Source organism: Lytechinus variegatus, chromosome 4 (genome assembly GCF_018143015.1).
Source record: "Lytechinus variegatus isolate NC3 chromosome 4, Lvar_3.0, whole genome shotgun sequence".
In the NCBI taxonomy this organism is placed as follows: domain Eukaryota; kingdom Metazoa; phylum Echinodermata; class Echinoidea; order Temnopleuroida; family Toxopneustidae; genus Lytechinus; species Lytechinus variegatus.
The window spans coordinates 16008936-16032937 of NC_054743.1; the positions used below are offsets into that span (position 1 = coordinate 16008936).

The 24002-nt window shown below is 37.0% G+C and overlaps 1 protein-coding gene across 1 annotated transcript in view; it reads left to right on the plus strand.

Annotated features, from left to right (window-relative positions):
* The first annotated feature begins 1611 nt into the window (after positions 1-1611).
* Positions 1612-24002, plus strand: part of LOC121413502 (snake venom 5'-nucleotidase-like) — a 48208-nt gene continuing 25817 nt past the window's right edge. The window contains exon 1 of the mRNA XM_041606326.1: positions 1612-2392. Within this exon, the coding sequence (XP_041462260.1) occupies positions 2042-2392 (351 nt within the window). The 5' untranslated portion in view covers positions 1612-2041. The remainder of the gene's footprint in view (positions 2393-24002) is intronic.

The window sequence follows — 24002 nt, forward strand, 5'->3', positions numbered from 1 at the left end:
AAATTGCGAGTTATTTGTAATCTGCTTCTTGAAGTGACAAGCGGTGTAATCTGACTACAGTTAAGATTGATTAATCTATTGCAACATTGCAACAGAATATTTACAATTGATTGCAAACATTTTCTTGTGACATCCCCTATGACTAGTTATTACACAACAGAGTCAATGAGAGACCACACAAAGTGATCAGTTCACCCCCTTTAAAATTCAGTCTTGAGGAATAAACTAAAAAAATGAAAAGAAACGAAAAAAGGGGAGCTCTCCAGATCTTACGAGCACCCTCTAATCTCTCTTACGAAGATTGATTTTGTGTCAGTCATCCCAATAGCCTTCCTGAAGACATAAAAAAATGTACCTCTGTCGAAACTTTCAAAAATCTTCTAAAAACTTTGTTATTGAACTCTTAGCTCTTTATGCGCCTTGAGCACTCTACAGAGTGGATTTGGCGCTCTACAAGTCTCATTATTATTATTATTACTATATCACGAATACCGACCGAATACTAATATGACTAATATGTATGGCCAATAACCCATCCGCGTCTATAATAATAATTGGTAGGTTCCACATAATAATTTAGATGGAGGAATTCTCGTTCGGTCGCTGTGGTCGATATATTGTGGTCAGGTATTGATACCTGAAAACGTATTTTAGGTGCGCTTTAACTCGCATTTTTTTTCTTTTTACAAACACACGTTCAGAAGTGTTTTATATTCACGATTTCAGGCGCCGTAGCCGAGTGGTCTCGTGACCCGACTACTTCATGAAATTCAGAGGTTCGATTCCTGGACCCTCGACCAATGCATGTTAATATACATTACTTATTTATCTTGCATCAAGTAAATATAAATATTTATGCACTGTTGATATGTTGTGCATGTGTTAAAAATCTAACATTTTAGCTCGCATTCCGCGACACATTTAGTGAGGTGCGCATCACGTTCATAAATTCCTACAAAATTGACCTTAAAAATATTTTTTTTTCAAATCAGTATACCCATAAAGCAACGAAGAACCTCAAGTTAATTCATCCCTTGAACTACTTGAGTGCGTAACAGTAGCTCTGCTAAAGCCAAGGTAATTATGTTGCATTTATTATAGAGCGCTAAAGACTTATGATAAAGGGGCATTAGGCACTATGTAAGTCAGTAGAGAGTTAGTATTTTGGGTTTGTTGCACTTCGCTTTTCTTAATTCCCCTGGATTAAAAAAGGCCAACGTCAATATATTGAATCTCCTTTCTACAACTCATTGATAGGCCTCCGCTATGTTTATGGTCGGCTATTTTGTAAACTCGTTGGAAAGCATATCGATCGAAATGTCTGATTTTCACCGATCGGTCAGGCTTATCAAATGCCCGGTATCAATGCTTATAAAGGCTTATGGTCTGAATGAACCCCCTTTTTTAAGGACCCACGCCTAACAGACAACAAACCCTTTCTCTTCGTTCCCCGCACATCGATTTTATTGACCCAAGTCATACTGGAATGAACCCATTGATTTCTAATCTAAAGCCTCTTTTATGAAACGGAACAAATAAATAGTAAATAAAATAAAGACCGTTAAAGAGACGTAGAAAGTAGTTTATGGGATGTATGAATAGGCGATACCGCTCAGAGGCCTAATCGGGTCATGGTGCGGATATGGAGAGCGCCGTCTGTCGTGGCTTCACACGCGCGTGGGTCTTGCATTGTAGCAGACGATATTCTCTAATATTTCACCAGCCCGGGACATAGTCGACAGGTATATAGTTTACCTATTTTGTTATCTTTTATATCCTGATAATGGATTGTTGTCTTACTTGATCAAAGTCCGTGTGTTTCTACATGTGATATAAGAACTGACGGACCTCTGAAATGAACAACGAATGTACTGTCATATTATGCTACTAATCAAAAAGTCAATACTACACGAGGTGCATCGCATCACCTTATTAATCTGATCAAGCTTGCGATCGTGTATCTCTCTCAAATCGGCTACTGACTTCACGGGTAGATGTACTCACCAACTCCGCTTACAGTCTCACTTTTGGATTTATAAACATGGATATCCTCACCATTTCCTGGTCAACCAGCATCTTACTTCTGATCATTTGTTTGGTTTCCCACGGCGGGGCGGACTACCAACTGACGGTCCTCCACACCAACGATGTCCATGCACGGATCGAACAGTTCAACAAGTATGGTTCCGAATGTAGCCAGGAGGATGCCGAGGACGGAGCGTGCTTCGGAGGGGTTGCTAGGCGGGCAACCAAAGTCAAGGAGATCCGGAATCGGGTTGCCAATGTTCTTCTCTTGGATGGGGGTGACCAGTATCAGGGTACCATGTGGTTCTTTCTTTACAAGGGTGCTGAAGCATCTCACTTCATGAACATGATAGAATACGATGCAATGGTGAGTTTTCGTAGGAAAATATATTAATGAAAGTTTTTACCCTAAACATTTAGTGATACTTATTCTTGATATGTGGGAAAGGATTTTTTTTCATACAGATGCCATTTTTCCTCTAACGGGGGTGGGGGGAGGGGGGGGGGGGGGGGGTGGGGACACGAGTGATGGATAAGAAAGAACTACTATAACAGGGGTATAAACATGGGGTTTTGACATTATTTATAACATATTTTGCAACAAAGTCATGATCCTTCTGTATAACTCAAATTTTGAAAACAGGTAGCATAAAAAATTGAATTTTACCCATCAGCAGGGGCGGGGCTAGAAAGTGGTGGGACAGGTCGTGACCGCCCCCATTTTTCACAAGTAATTAAATAAAATGGAGGAAAATGGATAAGAGGGAAAAGGGAAGAACTTAATACCCAATTATCTTTAGAAAGAGAGATTGCTTTTACCCCGTTTCGCCCTATTTCACATGAAGGCTATATATTAGTCTACAGGCACAGACCCTGATTGAAATTTTGATCAACAAGTGCGTCTCCACGCAAAGACTAGCATGAGCGAGATGGCCTTCAGTACACAAGGCATGAGTAGGCTGCTTTTTAAGACCGTCAACTCGAGTGAAGGGTTTGCCCAGCAGACTAGCTATATATAGCCTTTGTATGACTTTACAAGAATGAATAGTTTGTGGTCATAGGGTCTAAATACGAAAAGAAGATCACACGGCTCTATCTATTTTTTATTTGTTTTTAACTTATATTCGATAATCCAAGGTTGGTGGTATCCCCATATTATTGGGTAAAGTTAAACAAAAAAATGAGATTCAGTGTGCTGCACCTCCATGGATATAGCGGAGCTCAGTAAGACCTCAATTGTACACTGCAAAACTCCGGTGTTAATTTAACCATGTTAACACCAGCCCGGAATCTATACACTCAAAAAACGGGAATGTTAAATCAACATTTTGAAAGGTTGGAGGAGTGACAACATTTTCTAAATGTTGCATTTACCACTTTAAATGGTTCTACTCAACACTTAAAATGTTGGATTTAGCTTTATACATAGTTGGATGTAACATTTGGAAAAAGTTGTCACTCCTCCAACCTTTCAAATGTTGATTTAACATTCCATTTTTTAGAGTGTATGTCCACACCAGAGAAGTTTCGTTTTGGTCTAACACCAGAAAGGTGTTTATACAACACCAATTAGTATTAAAACAGCATCGGTTTGATTCCAAACTGGTGTTGTTTCAATAGCGATATTTGTGTGTGTAAGAAGGGAAAATAAAGAGGGAGGTAGGAAGAGAGGGCAAGAGGGAGAGATATTAGGGGGGGGGGGCAGGGAGTGGGAGATGGAAAGAACGAGAGAGAGGTAGGCAGAGACAAGAGGGTCAGGTATGCAGAAAGAGAAAAAGAAAGGGAGGGAGGGAAAATATGAATGAAAGGGCACTGCAAAGCAGTTTCCTCGAATTTCCACAAAATTCATATATACCAATATAACGTAATCAAGATCAAATTGCTACCATGGAAACCCCATCCGTCATATATATATATATATTTAAAGATACTGATTATCATCTAAGTCCTCTTGACGATATCATCCGAACTGATTATTTTCGCCGTCGAAACGATTATTTTCCGAAAGATTAGGTTTGAGTACGTCAATACTTCTTGACATTTCAGCGACCCAATCACATGATTGGGTGGATATACCCTCTCTTCGTTTCCTCCAGCATATAGTATGGAAAAAAATGCCCAGACTGACGACGAAAGCACGAAGCAACGTTCGGTGCAACATGTTGGCTTTAGCGTTTATCTGACTTATTACCAGTGGCAGCACCACAAGGGGGCAGGGAGGTCATCGCCCCTAGACAATTTCAATTAATGAAAAAAAGGAGTAAATAGGCAGATAGAAAAAAAATGAATAGAGAGGGAAAAGTGGAATGTAGAAAAGAATACAAATGAGATATCTCAGTCGTGTAGCTCCGTAATACCCATATAATGTAATTCAATCGATAAAAAACATGACGTCATAATATTTAGGTCGCCTTGATAAATAAATATATATATATACCCTCTACCCTATACCCTACGGGCGGCATTGGGATATATGTATATATATATATATATATATATACATATATATATCCCAATGCCGCCCGTTTTTATTTCATAAGCATGGATGTGTAATAACATGCATGACCTGGGCTCCGTTGCAAAAAAGTTACCATTATGGTAACTTTGACTTCCAATGGTAAATTTCATGGAATCCTTGATTTTGATTGGTTGTTGATCAGCGTTACCATAGTAGTTACCATTGAATGGCAAAGTTACCATAATAAATTTTTTTAGCAACAGGGATCAGAATAACCATACCTTAATTGAACTCCTTGTCCAGAAAGCTAAACAATCATTTCAATGAAATCCTGACAATCCACTTGCAGCGAACACAGATATGATTTTGAAATCTAAAAAAATTGCAACGTCTGATGCAAACAGTCTTGCGTCATTATGTGATGTAGTGTAAATTTCATGAATTGTAATATCCAAAAGATTCATTGTCAATTAATATCATATTTTTTTGCATGAAGTGCGTTTGAATAACTTGTCTGTAAATACATTTTAAGCATAAGTAAGATACATCAAGACTTCGAGTTACGAATATATCCGCTAAAGAGGGCCCATACACTGTAAAAGCTGCGGTGTTAAAACTGACACCAATTGGTGTTAATAGAGGACCACACCCTGAGGTGTTAAAATTACACCCTAAAGATTAAACATAACACTAAAGATTGTAAATGTAACAACAAAAGGAGTTGTAATAACACCTATAGGTGTAAAACTAACACCACAAATTCAACACCGGTGTAAAATTTTCCGAGTGGAAGACACCTTTTGAAGACATTTCGTAGACTTTGTGGTATAGATGAATACCATTCAATTCTCTTCTTGACTACCCTTCAATAAAACGATAATATGCTAACCATGCTAAACATCTGAAAGGCTCATGAGGAAGAAGGCAAACAAACTGTGTCATCCTTTTCTGATTTTTTGTGGAACCGTTGCTGACCTTTTTTTCTCAAAAATCCATTCAATTCGAAGATTGTTTCATCCGTCCATATGATTATTGTCAACTTATCCATGTTATTAGAGGCCCCATTTTTCTTTAAGTTTTATTCGTGATTTATGCCATTCGTTACGAATTGAAATATTGTCAGATATTCACTAGGCATTGCAGGATTGAGTTGAAATATTGTCAGATATTCACTGGGCATCGAGTCTGGAACAAGTAACTCTAAGGAATTCGTATATGCTTAGGTTTTTAAGGCTCTGCTTGGTACCAAAAAGAGATTTATTTTTAATTTTGGAGCAAATGCGTTCATTTAGGTTCAACCCTATATTACAGAATCACATCTCCTAAAATGTTACCGAAAAGCTTATTATGAATTGAGTGAAGTAAAACCACATCCTTATTGTATAGATCGTAGCATTACGTAATTGATGCTTTTTACCTCGAGTTTGGTATGTCGGTGACGTTTCACGAGCATAATGCTCGATTCCGCAAAATGAGGTAAAACAAATCCTATAATTTATAACCACAAACCGCGATGAACTACGGGGGGGGGGGGCACGTGCCCCCAATCGGCTGACCCCCCAAAAAAAAACGGGGAAAAGGAGAAAAAGAGGGAGAGGGAAGAGAAACGTAGTGGGAAAGAAGAAATTGTTGTTCATTATGATGTTATGAAACATTTTTTAATAACTTCATGAAACATATTTTACTCAGGGCCTATGTGCTCATTATTCCTGGTGCTCGCATTGTCTGTTTAACGAGATATATAATCCCGTTGTACTAAAACGTCCCGTTTTCAAGTCAATATACACCAAATATATTCCTCCCACTTCGTCTTATTATTGTTTTATAGAGTGACATATGCTTCTTTTTCATGACTATATACTTAAAGTGATTGCCCTTTAAGGTCTTAATACAAAAGATTTCATGTCCGTGCTTACGTTCGCATTAGTGGATTGGTGAGATATATCTGATCTCCATGGACTAAAATCAGTCCTTAAAATGTCTCTTTTTCTGATCTGAATATCAAAAGTTTTCAGCTCGCGCTTCGCGCTCGCATCATTTGGTTTGTGAAATAGGTATGATCTTATTGAATTCCTACAAACAAGCATTAGAATGCCCATCTTCAGATCTGAATTTCCTAAATTTTCAGCTCGCGCTTCGCGCTCGCAATGTTTGATTAGTGAGATGCGTATGTTAATCGTGATTACAATAATTGCTACAAGTGCTTCTTGTGTTTAGATGTAATTGTAACAAAATCAGCAAGCGCTTTTCACTCGCAATAGATGACTATGGAGAAATATGAATACTCTTAATGGATTTCTAAAATATAGTCCTTAAAATCTCCGTTAGGGGTCAATATATTAAAAAAAATTCAGCTCGCGCTTCGCGCTCTCATTTTTTAGGTACGAATCATGATTACAAAAATATGATTATAATGTCTCTTTTTAGGTTTGAATGTCAAAAATTTTCAGCTCGCGCTTCGCGCTCACATTATTTGATCATTGAGATGATCAAATAAACAAATTCATTGATTCAGGAATGTGTGGGTCCAATGCTAATGGCACTGTCCTTAAAATGTCTCTATAACTTAAAGGTCGTTATACCTGGCAACTGAGCGCGCGAAGCGCGCTCATTAAGTGACTATTTTTTGCTGGTGCCCCCCAATGCCATGACCCACGGTACGCCACTGGATTCTCATATAATAAAAAAATTGACATTTTTGAATTCATTCTTTTTTTACCCAAGGGGTGTTTTTGTAAAGCTGAACGTTTGTGAGACGCTAATAGGTTTATGTTCAGACCATGGACCTATAATAGCAAAAAAGAAATGGATCTGAACTGGATTCCACATTTCACAAGTATAATTATGATATTGTTTTTTTTTTATAAATGACATTTCATTATTCTAATGAAGTAGATATGGTATCACTGAAAAACAATGAATTCCAGAATTCCTTTACGCTGTTTCTGGTAAATCACCGTGTGTCTGTTGATAAGTCACGCAGTCAAAATGTAACATTAAATCTTTTCCTGCGCCAGAAAGTAGAACCACCTTTCACGTATTATAATGGGTTTATTCAGCCATTCAACCATTATCTACGGATGCTTAAAAATGCCACCCAGATGTGGGAGAGATGATCAGATGACAAGATCTTGGATCTCAACATGTCTACATCCCTTGGAAGAAATGATCAGATGACAAGAGCTGGATCTCGTCATGTCTACATCCCTTGGGAGAGATGATCAGATGACACGATCTTGGATCTCAACATGTCTACGTCCCTACGTCCCTTGGAAGAGATGATCAGATGACAAGAGCTGGATCTCGTCATGTCTACATCCCTTGGGAGAGATGATCAGATGACAAGATCTTGGATCTCGTCATCATGGTCATGTCTACATCGTTTGGAAGAAATTATCAGCTGGCAAGATCTTGATCGGAGATCTTGTCATCTGATCATCTCTCCCACAAGATGTAGACATGACGAGATCCAGATCTTGTCATCTGATCATCTCTTTCACGGGATGAAGACATGACGAGATCCAAGATCTTGTCATCTGATCATCTCTCCCACAAGATGTAGACATGATGAGATCCAAGATTTCGTCATCCTATCTTCTTTCCTAAGAGATGTAGACATGACGAGATGATTATATCAACATCTGAGAGGCACTTATAAGCTTGTAAAAAAAAATAGCGGGCCCAGCATTTCTACCTTTTGTAAAATGACGATGTGAAATGCAGAGCACGGCTGAGCAGTAGGCAACAGAGGGTTGAAATCTTTGGTATTTTTAGTTTTGTAGTAATCTTTATTATTCATTTACTTTAAATTCATACACAGTCTGGAAAATACCACAGAAATAATTCAACAGATTAATTACAGCTGTACATAAACAAAATCAAATAGCATTACACAAAATAACATGGCAGATTAATTGTATATGAACAGAAACGTAGCAACAAATCGCAGAATATAATACAAACATCGCAGAAAATAATACAGCAATTAGAAAACACGACATCAGATAAATATTTTGAAATAAAACAGTAAAGCAAACGGGATCAAATAATCTGAATGAACGAATGTATCATGCATCCTCGCTCCAGCATGTCCAAACAACCCCTTCTTAATTTTATCCGACATTCATGACATTGAAGCTGAGAAAACTGACACACTGACAACAACTGCAAAATAAAAGAAAAAAAAAGATTAGGATAAATATATATTGACGATTTGGCAATGAATCGAACCCATAACCCTTTCGTCCATGACCATGATGCTCGGTCATGCTCACGTTGTTAATCTATCATTTCAGAGCAGCATCGTTGATCGATGTTATACATGAGGGGGTCATACAGTCTCCCTTTCAACATTTTGAACGTGGAGGTAGAATGCTTGTAAAAAATGTGAAGCTTTCGATCGCTCTATCAAACGCGTGTGGAGGAGCTGTGGTGTAGTGGTTCTGACTCTCGCCTTGTAAACAGAGGGTCGTGTGTTCGTATCCCATCGCGGTCTGGCGTCCTTTGGCCATGCGTTAATCCACACTTTGCCACTCTCGACCCAGGTGCTAAATGGGTACCCGGTAGGTGTGAAAGTCATTGTAGCTTGTCCAGTACTGTGTGCGCCTCACAGGCGACTGACTGGAATACTCCCCACGGAGTGGAGGATGTGCATACATTGTGTGCGGGAATGACTGATTGAATCTGATGACCGGGGTAATAATATATCTGTAAAGCGCTTAGACACGTCGTTCCGATGGACTAAGCACTATATAAAAGAGGATTATTATTATTATTAAATCCTCCGAATCCTCAGAAGTTTGCACATGATTGGGGATGATTGGAAGGGATTCTAACGACACAATAGGACTTGAATAACATGAATAAAAAGATGAAGCAAAAAGATAAAAGGACGCTTATACAAGTTGTATCTAATATGTTACAACAAAGATATACCAGTTGTATAGCTGTGATGCAATTGAACATTCGAGGTGTAAGATTACGTGAATTATTCGACGAAAGAAGACAATGAAGTGCAGAATATTAATGTTAAAGAATGTCAGATAATACTGACACTTTACCAAAGATGAATACTTTCAGATAGTGTGTATCGGAATTGGGTGAGTTTTTGTTATTTCAACGAGGAAATTGATTTCCGATGATGTGGCCGAAAGTAGATTGTTTATATTTTGTAAACATGTGGATACAATTCAGAATATTAGAACGTTTCGGTACGTGGAATAGATGACGAATAGAAAACATGAAAAAGTGGAAGGGAGGAGATAGAAGGAGGAGGAAGGGAGGGGGGAGGGGGGGAGAAGAAGGAGGGGAGTGATGAGGTTCATAACAGTTGTAATAATAACAGGTTTGAAGTAACGGTTTATACCTATTGAAAACTTGGTATAGAAATCATGCATTTGTTATAACAAATCTTTTTTGAAATAGAACCCAGAAGAGTCAGCAATAAATCCGTAATAACATCATTAACATGATTAATCACCGGTGGAATGTACTCCTTTTTATGCATATTTATAAAGTAATGAAACGATCCCTGACAATCTAACTAAATACGCCAGTGCGATAAAAAATCATTTTCTACTATGCATGTATATAGGCATATACGAAGCTTTCTTCACTTGCTATTTTAGTTCGGTAGACCTACAAGAAAGTTGTTTGGTATAGCCTTTACTAACCAAGGGCATTGGTGCATGGATATAATTATCGAGATTTGCGACGTCCTCCGTTGTACGTCTCTTTCTTGTGAAAAAGATTTGAAGATGGAATACCCTCGAGTCTCAAGTATTTGCCGACTGGTAATTATGTCACCATCTCTTTCTCCCGCCGAGAAAATGGCCCAATCTCCGAACTATTTTTCACCTAGCTTACTGGTCACGTTCACACGTGTCAACATGATGAATAGGCTTATAGATTAACCTCATTACTCAAAGATAGAAAAATGAAACAAACATAAAGAATAGTCAACCCCTCCTTTAATCTTTGGCGCATTTACTGCGCATTACATGCGAAACCGTCTATTTTATAGAATCTTCAGACTGGTTGGATGTAACGTTAGATAAACCTAAACCGGTCATGTTGGCTCAGTGGTAGAGCGTCCGCCTCATGAACAGGAGGCCGTAGTTTTGGAGCATTTGTATTGTGGAGCATTGTGGCCCAGTGGATTAGTCTCCGGACTTTGTAACAGAGGGTCGTGGGTTCAAATCCCAGCCATGGCGTAGTTTCCTTCAGCAAGAAATTTATCCACATTGTGCTGCACTCAACCCGGGTGAGGTGAATGGGCACATGACAGGAATTTATTCCTTGAAATGCCCCAGCGCTGTAAAAGGCTGCGGGGCTATATTATCCAAGTCCTTTGGAAGCGCATAGAGACGTTATTTATAATGTGTCATGCGCTATACAAGAACTGTCTATTATTATAAATATTTATTGATCCCAGGCCGAGTCATACCAAAGACTTATAAAAATGGGACATTCTGCCTTTTTGCTTGGCGCTCAACTTTTAGACTGGAGAAGGGTAATAATAACATATTATGTTATGCAGGGCCCGCTGGAAGAGCAGTCTTAATATTGAAGTGGCTACCCTGTGTAAATAAAACGTTATTATTATTAAAACAAAAAGTAATAAAAAGCCGTTCATCAACATCAATACCACAATATTAACACAATTTTACTTGCAGTTTATGATACATAAACCTACCATATGATGAAAATATTACAATAATTCGTTTGAATTATCTGACAAAATTACACAATTATCTGTTGAAAAATAGGAAATTTGTAGACACTTGATATGACCCAGACATCGCTTGTTCAATCTAATTTATTTTGCTTTTTATTCAACATCATTTACCTAAGTAGATTGACATATATATTGTATTCTTGTAATAGTTATTGCATTTGGCAAATTGTTTCCAGGTTTTGCATCTGGAGATTTACGGTATACAAAGTTCAAGACCAGCGGCCGGCAATATGCCATGCTGGGGTAATGATTGATGCACTATTAAGGTCCATCCATTTTGTTTATTTCGTTGATATAGAAATAGAATAAAAATTCTCGAATCTTGAATGTTGAAAACTGGGGGCTGTTATCATTACCCCTAATGGCTGATCTTCTGAACCCGTGATCAGTCAGCACCAAACACATCTGATAATAGCCAAGGGAACAGGCAACCCGGCGCGTGAAGTTGGTTTCGAGAAGCAGAAAAAAAGAGAAAAAACTTTTGCCGAAAAGCCACCCGAGAGGCGCCCCCCCTCATAGGCAAACTCATATCAAATTGGAATGTCCCTGACAATGAGTTGAAGAATAAAAAGGAGAAAAATTAGACAAACATATTGATAAATTTTTTTTTGGAAAATATTTGAAAATGTCAGGGTCATGAATAATTAAAATTCTGTGATGCGCGTAATTTATTTATTTTTCTTAATTATTCATGCATAATGTGGCTTAATATTGAAGAGTGGACGTTTGATAATTTCTAATGACATTTCGAATTCACAGATAAAATTATTTCCGTTTAAAGAAAATCTCACCTTATGGTATTCAGAGTAGACGGCGTCTGGGGGGGGGGGGCGCATCTTGTAAAGCCCCCCCAAAAGAAAAAATGCATGTAGAGACTAGAGAGGTTAAATCGGAGAATTTATTTTATTCAGGTGAGTGAATCAATCAAATCGAAATGAATCGCGAAACACTAATGACAACAAAAATGTTTTTTTTTTAATTAGATATCTACTTCACCTAGGCTAAGTGATTGGCTTGATTTGAAAGCCGAAAATAGAATCCCCCCAAAAGGTCAAGCTTTTTAATCCTAGGGGGCGAACACAACCGTTATAATAATAGGAGGTCGTGTTCCCAGCCTGAATCACCGCCTTAATGGATATAGGGGGATTCCCATTCATAACTTTAATTTCTGTCATGTCTGTTCTGGGGAGGAGTGCTCTGACTGAATAATGTTCACATGTCTCTGTCATTTCAACTACGACGAGGAAGTAAGCTGTCATCTTGGATAAATTTGATTATCAGTTACATTTTCTGCTAACGAGCCTAACGTTAAAGGTAAAAGACAACTTATTTCATGACAGAACTAATTTCATGAGAAAGTCTTTAAAATCAAGGTTAATTGTCATAATATTGCCATACATCTAGAGCTGGTCATTAATGTACACTTATTTTTATGAAATGCTGAAATCTTATCTCAAAATGAATAATTCTGATGCTCACTAACACAGAAAAGCATATTTGGGAAAATACCCAACATTTATGGAATTACGTGCTTATTTTCCTCATTTCTCAGCATTATTACTCATTTTCTTCCAGAGCTTATTTGGCACACTATTTTAGATTTATATACATTATAAACACGTGGGTGGTAATTTTATTGGATTCTGTTCGAACTAATTTTGAGATCGTTACCACAACTGGTATTTATCTTTAAATCTCCTGCATGACGCGCCTATACAATCCCCCCCCTTTGACGTCGGATTTTGCTTGTAACTTTGGTAATCACGGAATTTACATGATTCACAACGAGTCATGATTGTCTGTACACACAGTCATACGCGGAGATTTCTTGGGCGTTTTCGCCACAATGGGGAGGGGGGGGGGGGGGGTGGTTCCACCGTTTCCCCGCCGCCTATGCCTATTTCTTACTAATAAAAAGTATAAAAAGGATAGTAAATAAAAATATCAAAACATTTTTTGTAGTATGTAGAGGTAGTTTCTTTGACGTTAATTCAGTGACATTTAACCAAATCCTCAGTAATGCATGTCATTATTATTATGCAACTGGTGATGTTTTTGCACGCTCTTAGTATAGTACATGAAGTATTCCAGACTGCATGGGTTTGAAAGTTCCTAATAGATTGTCATCATGTTCTTGACAAAGAAAATTTGACAAAAATATTGCATTTCGTTTCACATCCGTACGTCATATCTCTTATTGGAGTGTAGGTCTTACATTCTATAAGCAGGAAATGCATAGGTAGTTCAAACAGTTTCACTTTCTTATTCCCAAGCTTAAGTTAACTTTCCTTTGTATCGATCGCATTATGAAACATTTTCATCAATAACTTATTTGGAGGACATGAACTTCGATAACGAAAGATTGCTTTGAAATCTGATCACCACCATTTACTCTATAGCAAGCCTTACAACCACTCTTGTAAGTGATTGTAAGGCTTGCTAGACACAGTAATCACATTACGGACAATTATTACGCCGCTCTTTAGCAAAATATGAACGATACAAACTAGGTTCGTTAGAACTGGTCCTATTATGAGGAAATTATTATTGTAAACGAAGGTTATATCAATTATTCCAGAAATTATAGAATCCTGACAAATAAATGAAGATCTGTTACAAAAGAAAATCACTTTCCCAAAGTGGTTGTCGCAACTCGGTAATCTGTTAATTGACCATCCAATTAACCATGATTTCATTTCAATTACTGTTATTATATTGATACTTTGATCATCAGCCAGAAGAGCTGGTTTACAACTAATTTTGCAGTTACAACAATGAAACGGACTGCAAACCAATCGAGAAAAATGTCGCTTTGGTTGACGGCTCCGTAACTCAAAGATTAGCGATCGATCGGTAAATGGACTGACCAATTAAGATTAATGTTACACGCGCATCTGGTTTAAAATACTGACCAGGAACCAATCAGAAGTGTTCTTTCATATTTGCTATTCATCGCTAAGCTTTGTGTTACGGGCCCCTGGCGTCGTCTCTCTGGCTTGACGGTGTATTAGAGAGGCTTCAATACAAATAATACAAATAACACACAAATCTAAAAAAATACACAAATTTCAAGATAAATAAAATTCAATGCATATAAAGGTAATTACAGTCATTTTGTTATGATTATTCAATTTCAATCACTTTCAATCGTGATAATGAAAATTTCCCTTAAAGGGGAAGTTCAACCTGAAGAAAACTTTGTTGTAAAATAGCAGAAAAAATAGTAAAAAATATTGGTGAAGGTTTGAGGAAAATCCGTTAAAAAGTAAGAAAGTTATTAGAGTTCAAAGTTTTGACGTTATAAACGAGCAGCTGTCCCATCTGTTAACTGTTATGTAATATAAAATGCATGAATTTCATTTTTTTGTGGTTCCTAACGACTTAATTTTGTTTTCTATTCATGATCGGGTGTGAAATGATTTGTCTATTGATATACAAAAGGTACAGTGAAAACCATTTTCAATTTTCTGAGAAAATGACATTTCTTTGATTTTTTACCATTTGCTATGTATGAATGCTGCTCTCATATGACGTCACAAATCAAATAATTAAAATTCTAATAAGTTTTTAATTATTTGATGAATTTTTCTCAAACCTTCGGCAATATTTTAAATTATTTTTTCTGCTATTTTTAAATGAACTTTTTGTCAGGGTAAACTTCCCCTTTTTTATAAAGCGCGATATAGCTCAGTCGGTAGAGCTGGGGTTTCGGATTCCGGTGACCCGGGTTCGATTTCCAAGTGGTACGCTAGAGCCCTTTGGTAAGACATTTATCCTTATTACCATGTCCCTCGGAGAGGACCGTTGCAACGCGTTGGTCCCCCGGTTGCTTGCTCACAGGCATTTGTGCCTTCTTATCAGTCAGGTAAAAAAACTCGGTATAAACCTGTGACAACCATTATTATTACAAGGCAGAAGTTTTAACTACAATTATCAGTCTGAACATAATTTGAAGGTGCACAGGTGCAAGCTATCGGTTTTTCAAAGCACATGGGATAGACACCATGAAGGTTCCATGATATTTTCTCCGACGACAATTGCTCCGATGGAAAATATGCACGTTAAGCCAAGCATAAAATCTAACCTCCAAAACAAAATAAACCCTCTGTACACTACTCAGAACCTGAAACTCTATTTCAATCCTAACTATAAGCCTAGGCTCTCTGATATACTAAAACAGGAGCAAATGTTGCAGGAGCATATGTCATGTATGTCGTGTCTCCATGAAGTTTAAGGTAACATGTGGCTGACTTGAATAATGCTGAGTCTTTCATTTCATTGGACCAGACTTATCAAGAAACTTGTTGATTGAATTTCAATCAGGGTCTGTGTGCACACAAGTCTGAATACTGTCACGATTTGAGCCACGACTTAAACGTCGTACTTAATCGTGGAGCAATCGTAGTGATCTAATTAGATCGTAACAGATCATATCAGATCAGTCGCGGCAATCGTATTTATCTTAGACAAAATATATAGTTCCTTTTTTTCGGGATCAGTTACGAAAAGTCAATGATTCGTGACTTTCGTAAAGGTTCGCACGACAGTTGGAAGGAGGTATAAGGTGTGAACTGGATAGTAAAGGGACATTGCATTAAAATGTGACAGAATTATCTTAATACTACACTGTAAAAACTGTGGTGTTAAAACTGACACCAGTTGGTGTTAATAGAGGACCACACCCTGAGGTGTTAAAGTTACACCCTAGAGAATGAACACAACACCAGAGAGTGTACATTTAACATCCAAAGGTGTTGTAATAACACCTATATGTGTTAAACTAACACTGTAAATCTAACACCGGTGTAAAATAACTGGTGTGGTCCTCTATGTACACCGGTTAACACCACAGTTTTTGCTGTGTACGACCACTTGACAATTACAAACTTGGAATGAATGGGAACATTAGGAAGTTGTCATTTAGGTTGGGAAACCAAATGTCAATACAATGGAGTACATCCTTATTATAGTTACGCAGGAAAGAAGAATGGCTTGCATAGTTTTATAACTTTGCTGATGCCGAGAATTAACAAAAGTGGTCCATTTTCGATGTTTTTTTCTTACTTCTAAGGATCTAAAATGAGTTTGTGTAAAGCTAACTGTCTTGTCCGTCTCGTTTTACTGAGTTACTCCAAATTATCTGTCTCCCTTTTGCACTATATTATACTTTTTTATATTCACAATGTTTAGCATGTTTAGTGATATACGTTACAGACCTACACGGTAGATAGAATCGACTGAAGAGAGAAAAGGTATTGGATATACTGATACTAGTTTGTATCAATGTGACCATTGTAAACTTGATCTTGGAGCCGAGGGGAGGTCAAAGGTCAAGGAATTACATTAATCTTTAAACTTTCGTGTCAGAAATTCACCTTCGTGTCAGAATTCACTGTCGGGTTTTGTTAAGCGCTGTTTTACATTGTGAATTATTGATGAGAAAAGAGGTCAATCTTATTGGAAACATGTGTATTTACGTTCATTAGATCCAGGCGGTATGCTATTATTTTTTCTCATTAGAACTACCTGTACAAGAAGGACGATAAATCCTTGAAAAATGCTGTTTTTATTCGTTGCAAGGTTTCAATAATGTAAGCAGCAACAGGGATGCATCGTTTTTGAATCAATCAACGACGGTGTAATGTCTGAAGTTCATGGTTAGTATTCTTATTTTCATTTTTTTTTCACTTCACTTGCTTGGCAGAAAACTTTTAATCTTACGGCCTCCAAAGGCCAGTCCAGGATCCACCCCTGGGTGTACATTATTACTATAAGGACGTTGATGCAACGATATCACATATGTATATCAAGAAAACAAAACATCCATGGTAGAAGATGATCAATGTCCCCAGTACAAGGCTTGTGTATTATTTTGAAGTGAACATAATCAATGATAGGACATTGATACTATAGGCTTGATTGATTTGTAAAATAAAATTAGCTTTGCATGAAACTTCGGAGGGGGGGGGGGGCTGGATCCGAAGAATATGAGCGATCGGAATCCCTAATTATGTTAAAAATTCCCCAAATTTTGATTTAACTACATAGAGTGAGAGAGATCAGACAGTTTCATATCGTTTTTTTCAATGAATTATGACACCAAAGAATTTGATGGGCATTCTTTCACGCGGAGTGAACTCTAATATCACGATAACAATTTTTGTGAGCATGCAATGATAGGCCTGTAGGGTTCTGATCTGAACTACTTCCTGCCATTTCCTAATCTAAATTGCTCGTTTTTCTGTGACAGAGTAGGAATAAAGTGCTTCCCTCATTAGTGATATCAAGAATGGTGCATTACTGATTTCCAGGGTTCGAGTTCATCACTGAGAAGGCAGGTCTCCGCCTGTAGATTACCCCTGTCTTATGAAGATGGACACACGACGCTATAGACAATAAAGAGCCCAATCTACTTTGGGATTGAGACCGATGACTTGAAAATTGATCCTGATTAAAGGGAGCATCTCAATGATGTAGCTGCCCCATCAGCATGGCTTGCGTTTTTTTTTACCCCATGTACGATCTCGAAGTTCATTTGAGATCAGTGAGGGCGATGTGCAAAGTTATTGGGTATAGGCTTAACCCATACATCATCATGATCATGTGCATCGTGTGTCGCAGACAGATCCTGAAATTCGGTGTACTCGTTTTTCTAGTCTCCGAGAAATTGATGTGAAAAAGAGTGAGATGTTTAAAAGAAATACACCATAAAATCATTTTGGATTTATAACCTACATCTTTATCTACCACACTGCAAAAACCCCGGTGTTGATTTAACACCAGCCCGGAATCTATAAATGTCCACACCAGAGAAGCGTTAAACAACACCAGTTTGATTTTGGTCTATAACACCAGAAAGGTGCTTATACGATACCAATTAGTGTTAAAACAGCATCGGTTTGGTTCCAAACTGGTGTTGTTTCAATACTTCTTTGGTGTGGACATATTATTCCGAGCTGGTGTTAAATCAACACCGGAGTTTTTGCAGTGTATTCTATTAGATGTCCACTGTTTTTATGGTTATACTGTCATGACTAATGAGAAAATTAGTGATGAAGGAGTTGAAACCTCCTTAACAATCGGTGTTTCGACATGTTTGATAACAGCTTGTGGTCTGATTTAATAAAATGCATATCAATCAATTCAGAGAGCAATACCTTATTGCAGCACAAAAAAAAAATCATTTCGTGAAAGACGTTCTGGACATGCTGGATGAAAATCAATAATCCTTGAAGTGACTTAAATGCTCAACTTCGAATGGGCGAATTCAAATTTACTTTCAAAGGAAAGGTCATAAAAGCTGACCACGGTTTTGCAGGTGTATATTCTGTTCAACAGTCTCACCGCTTTCAAATATCGTATACAAAATAACGATATGAACTTCGATTCAATTTAACCTCGAAAGTAAACAGCTAAAGGTGTATACAATTCGATAACTGTCTTGACTGTGCTACTCCTCGCAGTTTTATCACATAATGATAGTAATATTCCTTCATGCAGGATAAACGATGACATATAAATGATTCTCAGGTCTGCAACAAAAGCATTTCACAGTTTTATAAGATGTGACGCGCTTGGCAGGTGGATTTCCACTACCTAAAGTGAGAAAATTAGAAGCGCATTTATATCTCCCAGCCTCATAATGCCTTCTGCGAGAACCAACACCTTATCATGTCTGCGACGCGAGGTTTACAGCCTTTATTAGGTTCTATTAATCGAAAATGATTCATTAGTCAAAATATTAATTCCTTCTCAGGTAAAATGAAAGATTGTATCATAAATATATTCATGTGTGAAACCCTTATAAGATCTTGAAATCTGAAAACAGGCAAAATTTGCAGTATGCACGTACAACAGGCATGACAGGTGGTTAATGAACAAGTCCACCCCAACAAAAACTTGATTTGAATAAAAAGAGAAAAATTCAACAAGCATAACACTGAAAATTTCATCAAAATCGGATGTAAAATAAGAAAGTTATGACATTTTAAAGTTTCGCTTCATTTCACAAAACAGTTATATGCACATCTCGGTCGGTATATGCAAATGAGGGAACTGATGACATCACTCACTATTTCTTTTGTATTTTATTACAAGAAATATGAAAATATGAAATATTTTGATTTTCTCATCATTGTCATGTGAAATGAAGTTTCATTCCTCCCTGAACACGTGGAATTCCATTATTTTAACATTTTGTGCTTCAGGCAAGGAGGTCCTAATAATCAAATTCGTAAAAATTGAAATATTGTATAATTCAAACAATAAAAAACAAAAGAAATAGTGAGTGAGTGACATCACCGACTCTCTCATTTGGATGTAACTGGCTCGTTCATATAACTATTTTGTTAAAAATAAGCGGAACTTTGAAATGTCATAACTTTTTTTATTTTACATCCGATTTTGATGAAATTTTCAGCATTGTGCTTGTCTGATTTTTCTATATTGATTCAAATCAACATTTTTCTGAGGTGGACTTGACCTTTAAATTACATTGATTTGCATTCGATGAATCATTGTCACAGGTCATTACATAATCGAGATTCAATCTTTAATAATTGGCAAAATTTTACCAAATATTGAAAACAAGAATACATTTGTTATTGCACAAGCTTCTTTTTTTGTTTTGGTGGGGGGGGGGGTTACGTAATATTATTGTTCCTGTTATCAAATTTCAGTTCAGGTGAACCTTATGGTTAACGGTAGTCTGCCATAATTTTAAACGCAATTGACCAAAGTTATATGAAATTCATTCAAGATAGACTTGATAATTGTAACAAACATATGTGACCAATTGAAGTCAAAGTAATTTATCTTCCATAAACTGAAGATTGTAGGCCCTACATATAGAAAAAATGATATTGGGAGTGTATTTTATCTGATTAATTTTCATATTTTGTGAAGCCTATATAAGTGTCAGAAGTAAGACGAATTGCGAAATACGATATTCTTTTCCTACAGTTGAGATAGGGTGTCATTTGAGGTCAAGAAATTATAATCAAACCTAACATACCCCTTAAAGTTTTGTGTGCATCTCCGGGGTAAAATATTATCCGGAGTTAATCGTCCGAGGCATACTTGACATGGAAAATGATTTTCCGAGGGTGTAATCACTCGGATGATACTAGTCATTGGAGAACAGAGGGGGGGGGGGGGTTATGGCCACCAATAGATCTACGACTAGAAAAAAAGAGGCAAACGAAGGAGAAAAGGAAAGTGGGATATATAGGAATAGGGTAAAATGTCATGTTTTTTCTGATTATTTTGTCAAAATATAAAACAAGATTACATTTTCATTTTATACAGGTCAAAAAAATTCCTTGCTCGCTTCGCTTACTCGGGACTGGCGTTAATTTTCGTATGGGCAGTTGTCGAGGGGTAGTTGACCGGGGGTTTTGCCTTGGAGGTTATCCTAACAGATTATTTATCTTGGTAATAATCTTTAGTGCTATTATCGAAGGGCTATCATCATATTGTCAAGGTGGTGATCCTTCGGATGTTGACCCGATCATGTTAAGCGTCCAAGGGGTAAATGTCCTACAAAAATTAGTTGTAACTTTGAAGTAAGGTGGTAAGACTCTGAGGCATACGTGCTTTATAGTTCATCCATGCATCCAACCATGAACCTCCTTACAGCGAAACTTTCTGGTGCCCCTTTGTACAATCAGGCCAGAATTTCATGCACTGTATTAAAGACAAGTCTCCTTACACCTGTAATGCGATCGCCATGATCGATGATGTGTTAATGAGCTGATCATTGCTTCATGCTCTGATTAACTTTCTGATTGATTTACCTTTCGTCGCAGTCACACCAGTCGATCAGACTCCAAACCGATCGATGCTGCATGTCATTCAAAATAGCACTAGCGTTGATCGGTGTGGTATCATTTTTGTTGACGTGCCTGTAGCGAGAAAACCTGCGATAGTGGAAAGGAGGACTTTGAAGGTTCCATTTCCGAAATCATATACAATTTAAAAAAAAATATATATTCATTTTCTTCTGACTACCATCTGAACAACGTTTTATTCCTCCCTAGACATCTGGATAATCAATTGTTTCAGCAGTTCTTTTAACACTTTCAAAATTGTCGAATCTGTAACAATTGACATGGTTGAAGCATAACTGACGTATAATCAGGAACTCCCTGGTATAATTCAAACAATGAAACGAAATATGTGGTAATTGATGAGGGGCATAATCGATTTTCTCATTTGCATGTCAGTGAGTTTCGCAAAATAAGCGAAACTTTGAATGGCATAACTTTCTTATTTTTCATCCGAGTTTGATGAAACTTTCAGCGTTAGACTTGTTTGATTTTTCTCCATTGATTAAAATCAACCATTTTTCTGGGGGTGAACTTTACCTTTAAAGGTCAAGTCCACCTCAGAAAAATGTTGATTTGAATCAATAGAGGAAAATCAGACAAGCAAAATGCTGAAAATTTCATCAAAATCGGATGAAAAATAAGAAAGTTATGATGAACGAGCCAGTTACATCCAAATGAGAGAGTAGATGATGTCACTCACTCACTCACTCACTCACTGTTTCTATTGTTTTTTTGTTTGAATTATACAATATTTCAATTTTTATGAATTTGACGATCAGGACCTCCTTGCCTGAAGCACAAAATGTTAAAATAATGGAATTCCACGTGTTCAGGGAGGAATGAAACTTCATTTCACATGACAATGACGAGAAAATAAAAATATTTCATATAATAAAATACAAAAGAAATAGTGAGTGAGTGATGTCATTAACTCTCTCATTTGGATGTAACTGGCTCGTTCATATAACTATTTTGTTGAAAATAAGCGAAATTTTAATATGCCATAACTTTCTTATTTTACATCCGATTTTGATGAAATTTTAAGTGTTATGCTTGTTGAATTTTTCTCTTTTTATTCAAATCAATTTTTTGTTGGGGTGGACTTGTCCTTTAATGTTAGAGGAGAGGGCCATTGTATCACAAATTGTCAAATGAAATTGAATTGAGATACAGGATATAATACATTTTGTACGTGGTTGTATCTTTGATATTTGAGAACCCATGTATCACAAATTAGATTGAGATGTAAGATATACTTATAGATATTACTTCTTCATGAATATATGACAATTAATATTGTGATTCTGGAAATGACTGAATTGACAATTAACACTCGGCAACATTACTTCACTTTCGATTTTTGTCTCTTTTGATGATCTGCTTGTCCTATATCAGTAAAAAAGACTAAACTGATAATGAAGGTCTAATGAACAATAACTCAAATGCAGGAGTGATATGGAATGAATTTCAGCATAAAAATAGCCGTGCTTGTATTTTGAGCGTGACAAGAGTTATATACTGTTGCCTAATCCATATCTCGATCCTCGAGTACCCTTTGTTTGGAATTTTAAGATGTTGTGTAATAAGTTGTAAATTCCCAAATGAAGAATTAACTTCTAAGCAGAGTTAACTCGGAGAAGCGTAAGGCTTTCATACATCTGCGATCAAGCGAATCACTTTCTTACGTATTTGATTTGATTCTTTTTATCATATATCACTGACCCGATCACTTCTCCTACCATCCTTGGTATTCTCGAGTTAAGATATTCCGTGTGGTCTTAGGCAGTTGTGCTAGAAAATACAGAATAAAAAATACTGCGGAAAATTCACTCTTACGAAAGAGATTTCTCCTCTCTTTCTGTGAACCTCCGTCACTTAAATAAAGACCATTCTAAAATGGCGCCAAATCGTAAAGACTTTGGGGTTAAAATTTGATTCGATTTGCCTAATGATAATTTTTCGATTCACCCTTTTACCCGTCAGGCTTCCGTTAAGTTCGGTATGCGTTACAACTTGAGTGATGCTGGAGTGACGTAAATCGTTTAGGGACTATTATATATTCATGATAAAGTGATATGAAATTATTTTAAAGATGCACCCACAACTAGTAAATGAATAAATGTTAACAAGATCGGTCTACAATACGAATTACCTACTATATTAGATATTGCCTTTTTCATTTGGGCCCGATTTATCATCAAGTGACGTGCACGTATTGTGGATTATCAGTGCTTAGAGAGGCGGGCTTGTGATGGTTAAGGACTACGAGTCATCAACCGCAGATCATGAATGGACGACGTAGCAGCGAGCAAGCGTTCGCATTTTACCATCTAGTCATTAGTGGAGTGATGAATGAACGAAGATTAAGAAGGGGGTAGCGGCATCTCCTTCGTGATCATTGGCGGTTGTAGTAAGGGTTATTGACGATGAAAATGGGGGGGGGGGCATTAATTTTGTACTGACATTGATTGGGTATGTATTAACCCGTGCTAGTGTACTTGTCAGTTTAAAGACCTAACTCGCAACTCTCATCAAGTCCTATAAATATCATTATCAAGTGTCTATGCTCTTCCTATGCAATCAGTCTATTTGAGGAATAGATTTAATTGAGGCAGTCTGTGTATTCAAGTGTCAATGGAAAAGAAAAAAAAGATCTGAAGATTACGTATAAATAAGCATTACGGGTCCTGTGTTGTACATATGCGTTAGTGTTTACAATAAAACTTCAGACTTTCAGTTCCCCCTTTGTATGTAGCAAATGAATGAGGGTGACTAAGGGCAGTATCTTTACAGTACTATGTTGATCTTGTATTATTTCTAATAGAGCGTCATGTGTAATTTGTGAAATTATATATAAATGATTATTTTAAGGTGAAGAAGCAAATTTAGCAATCTCGATTACCATGATAACTAATTTATCCATTAAAATTTATATATCAATATTTGGGGGTAGATT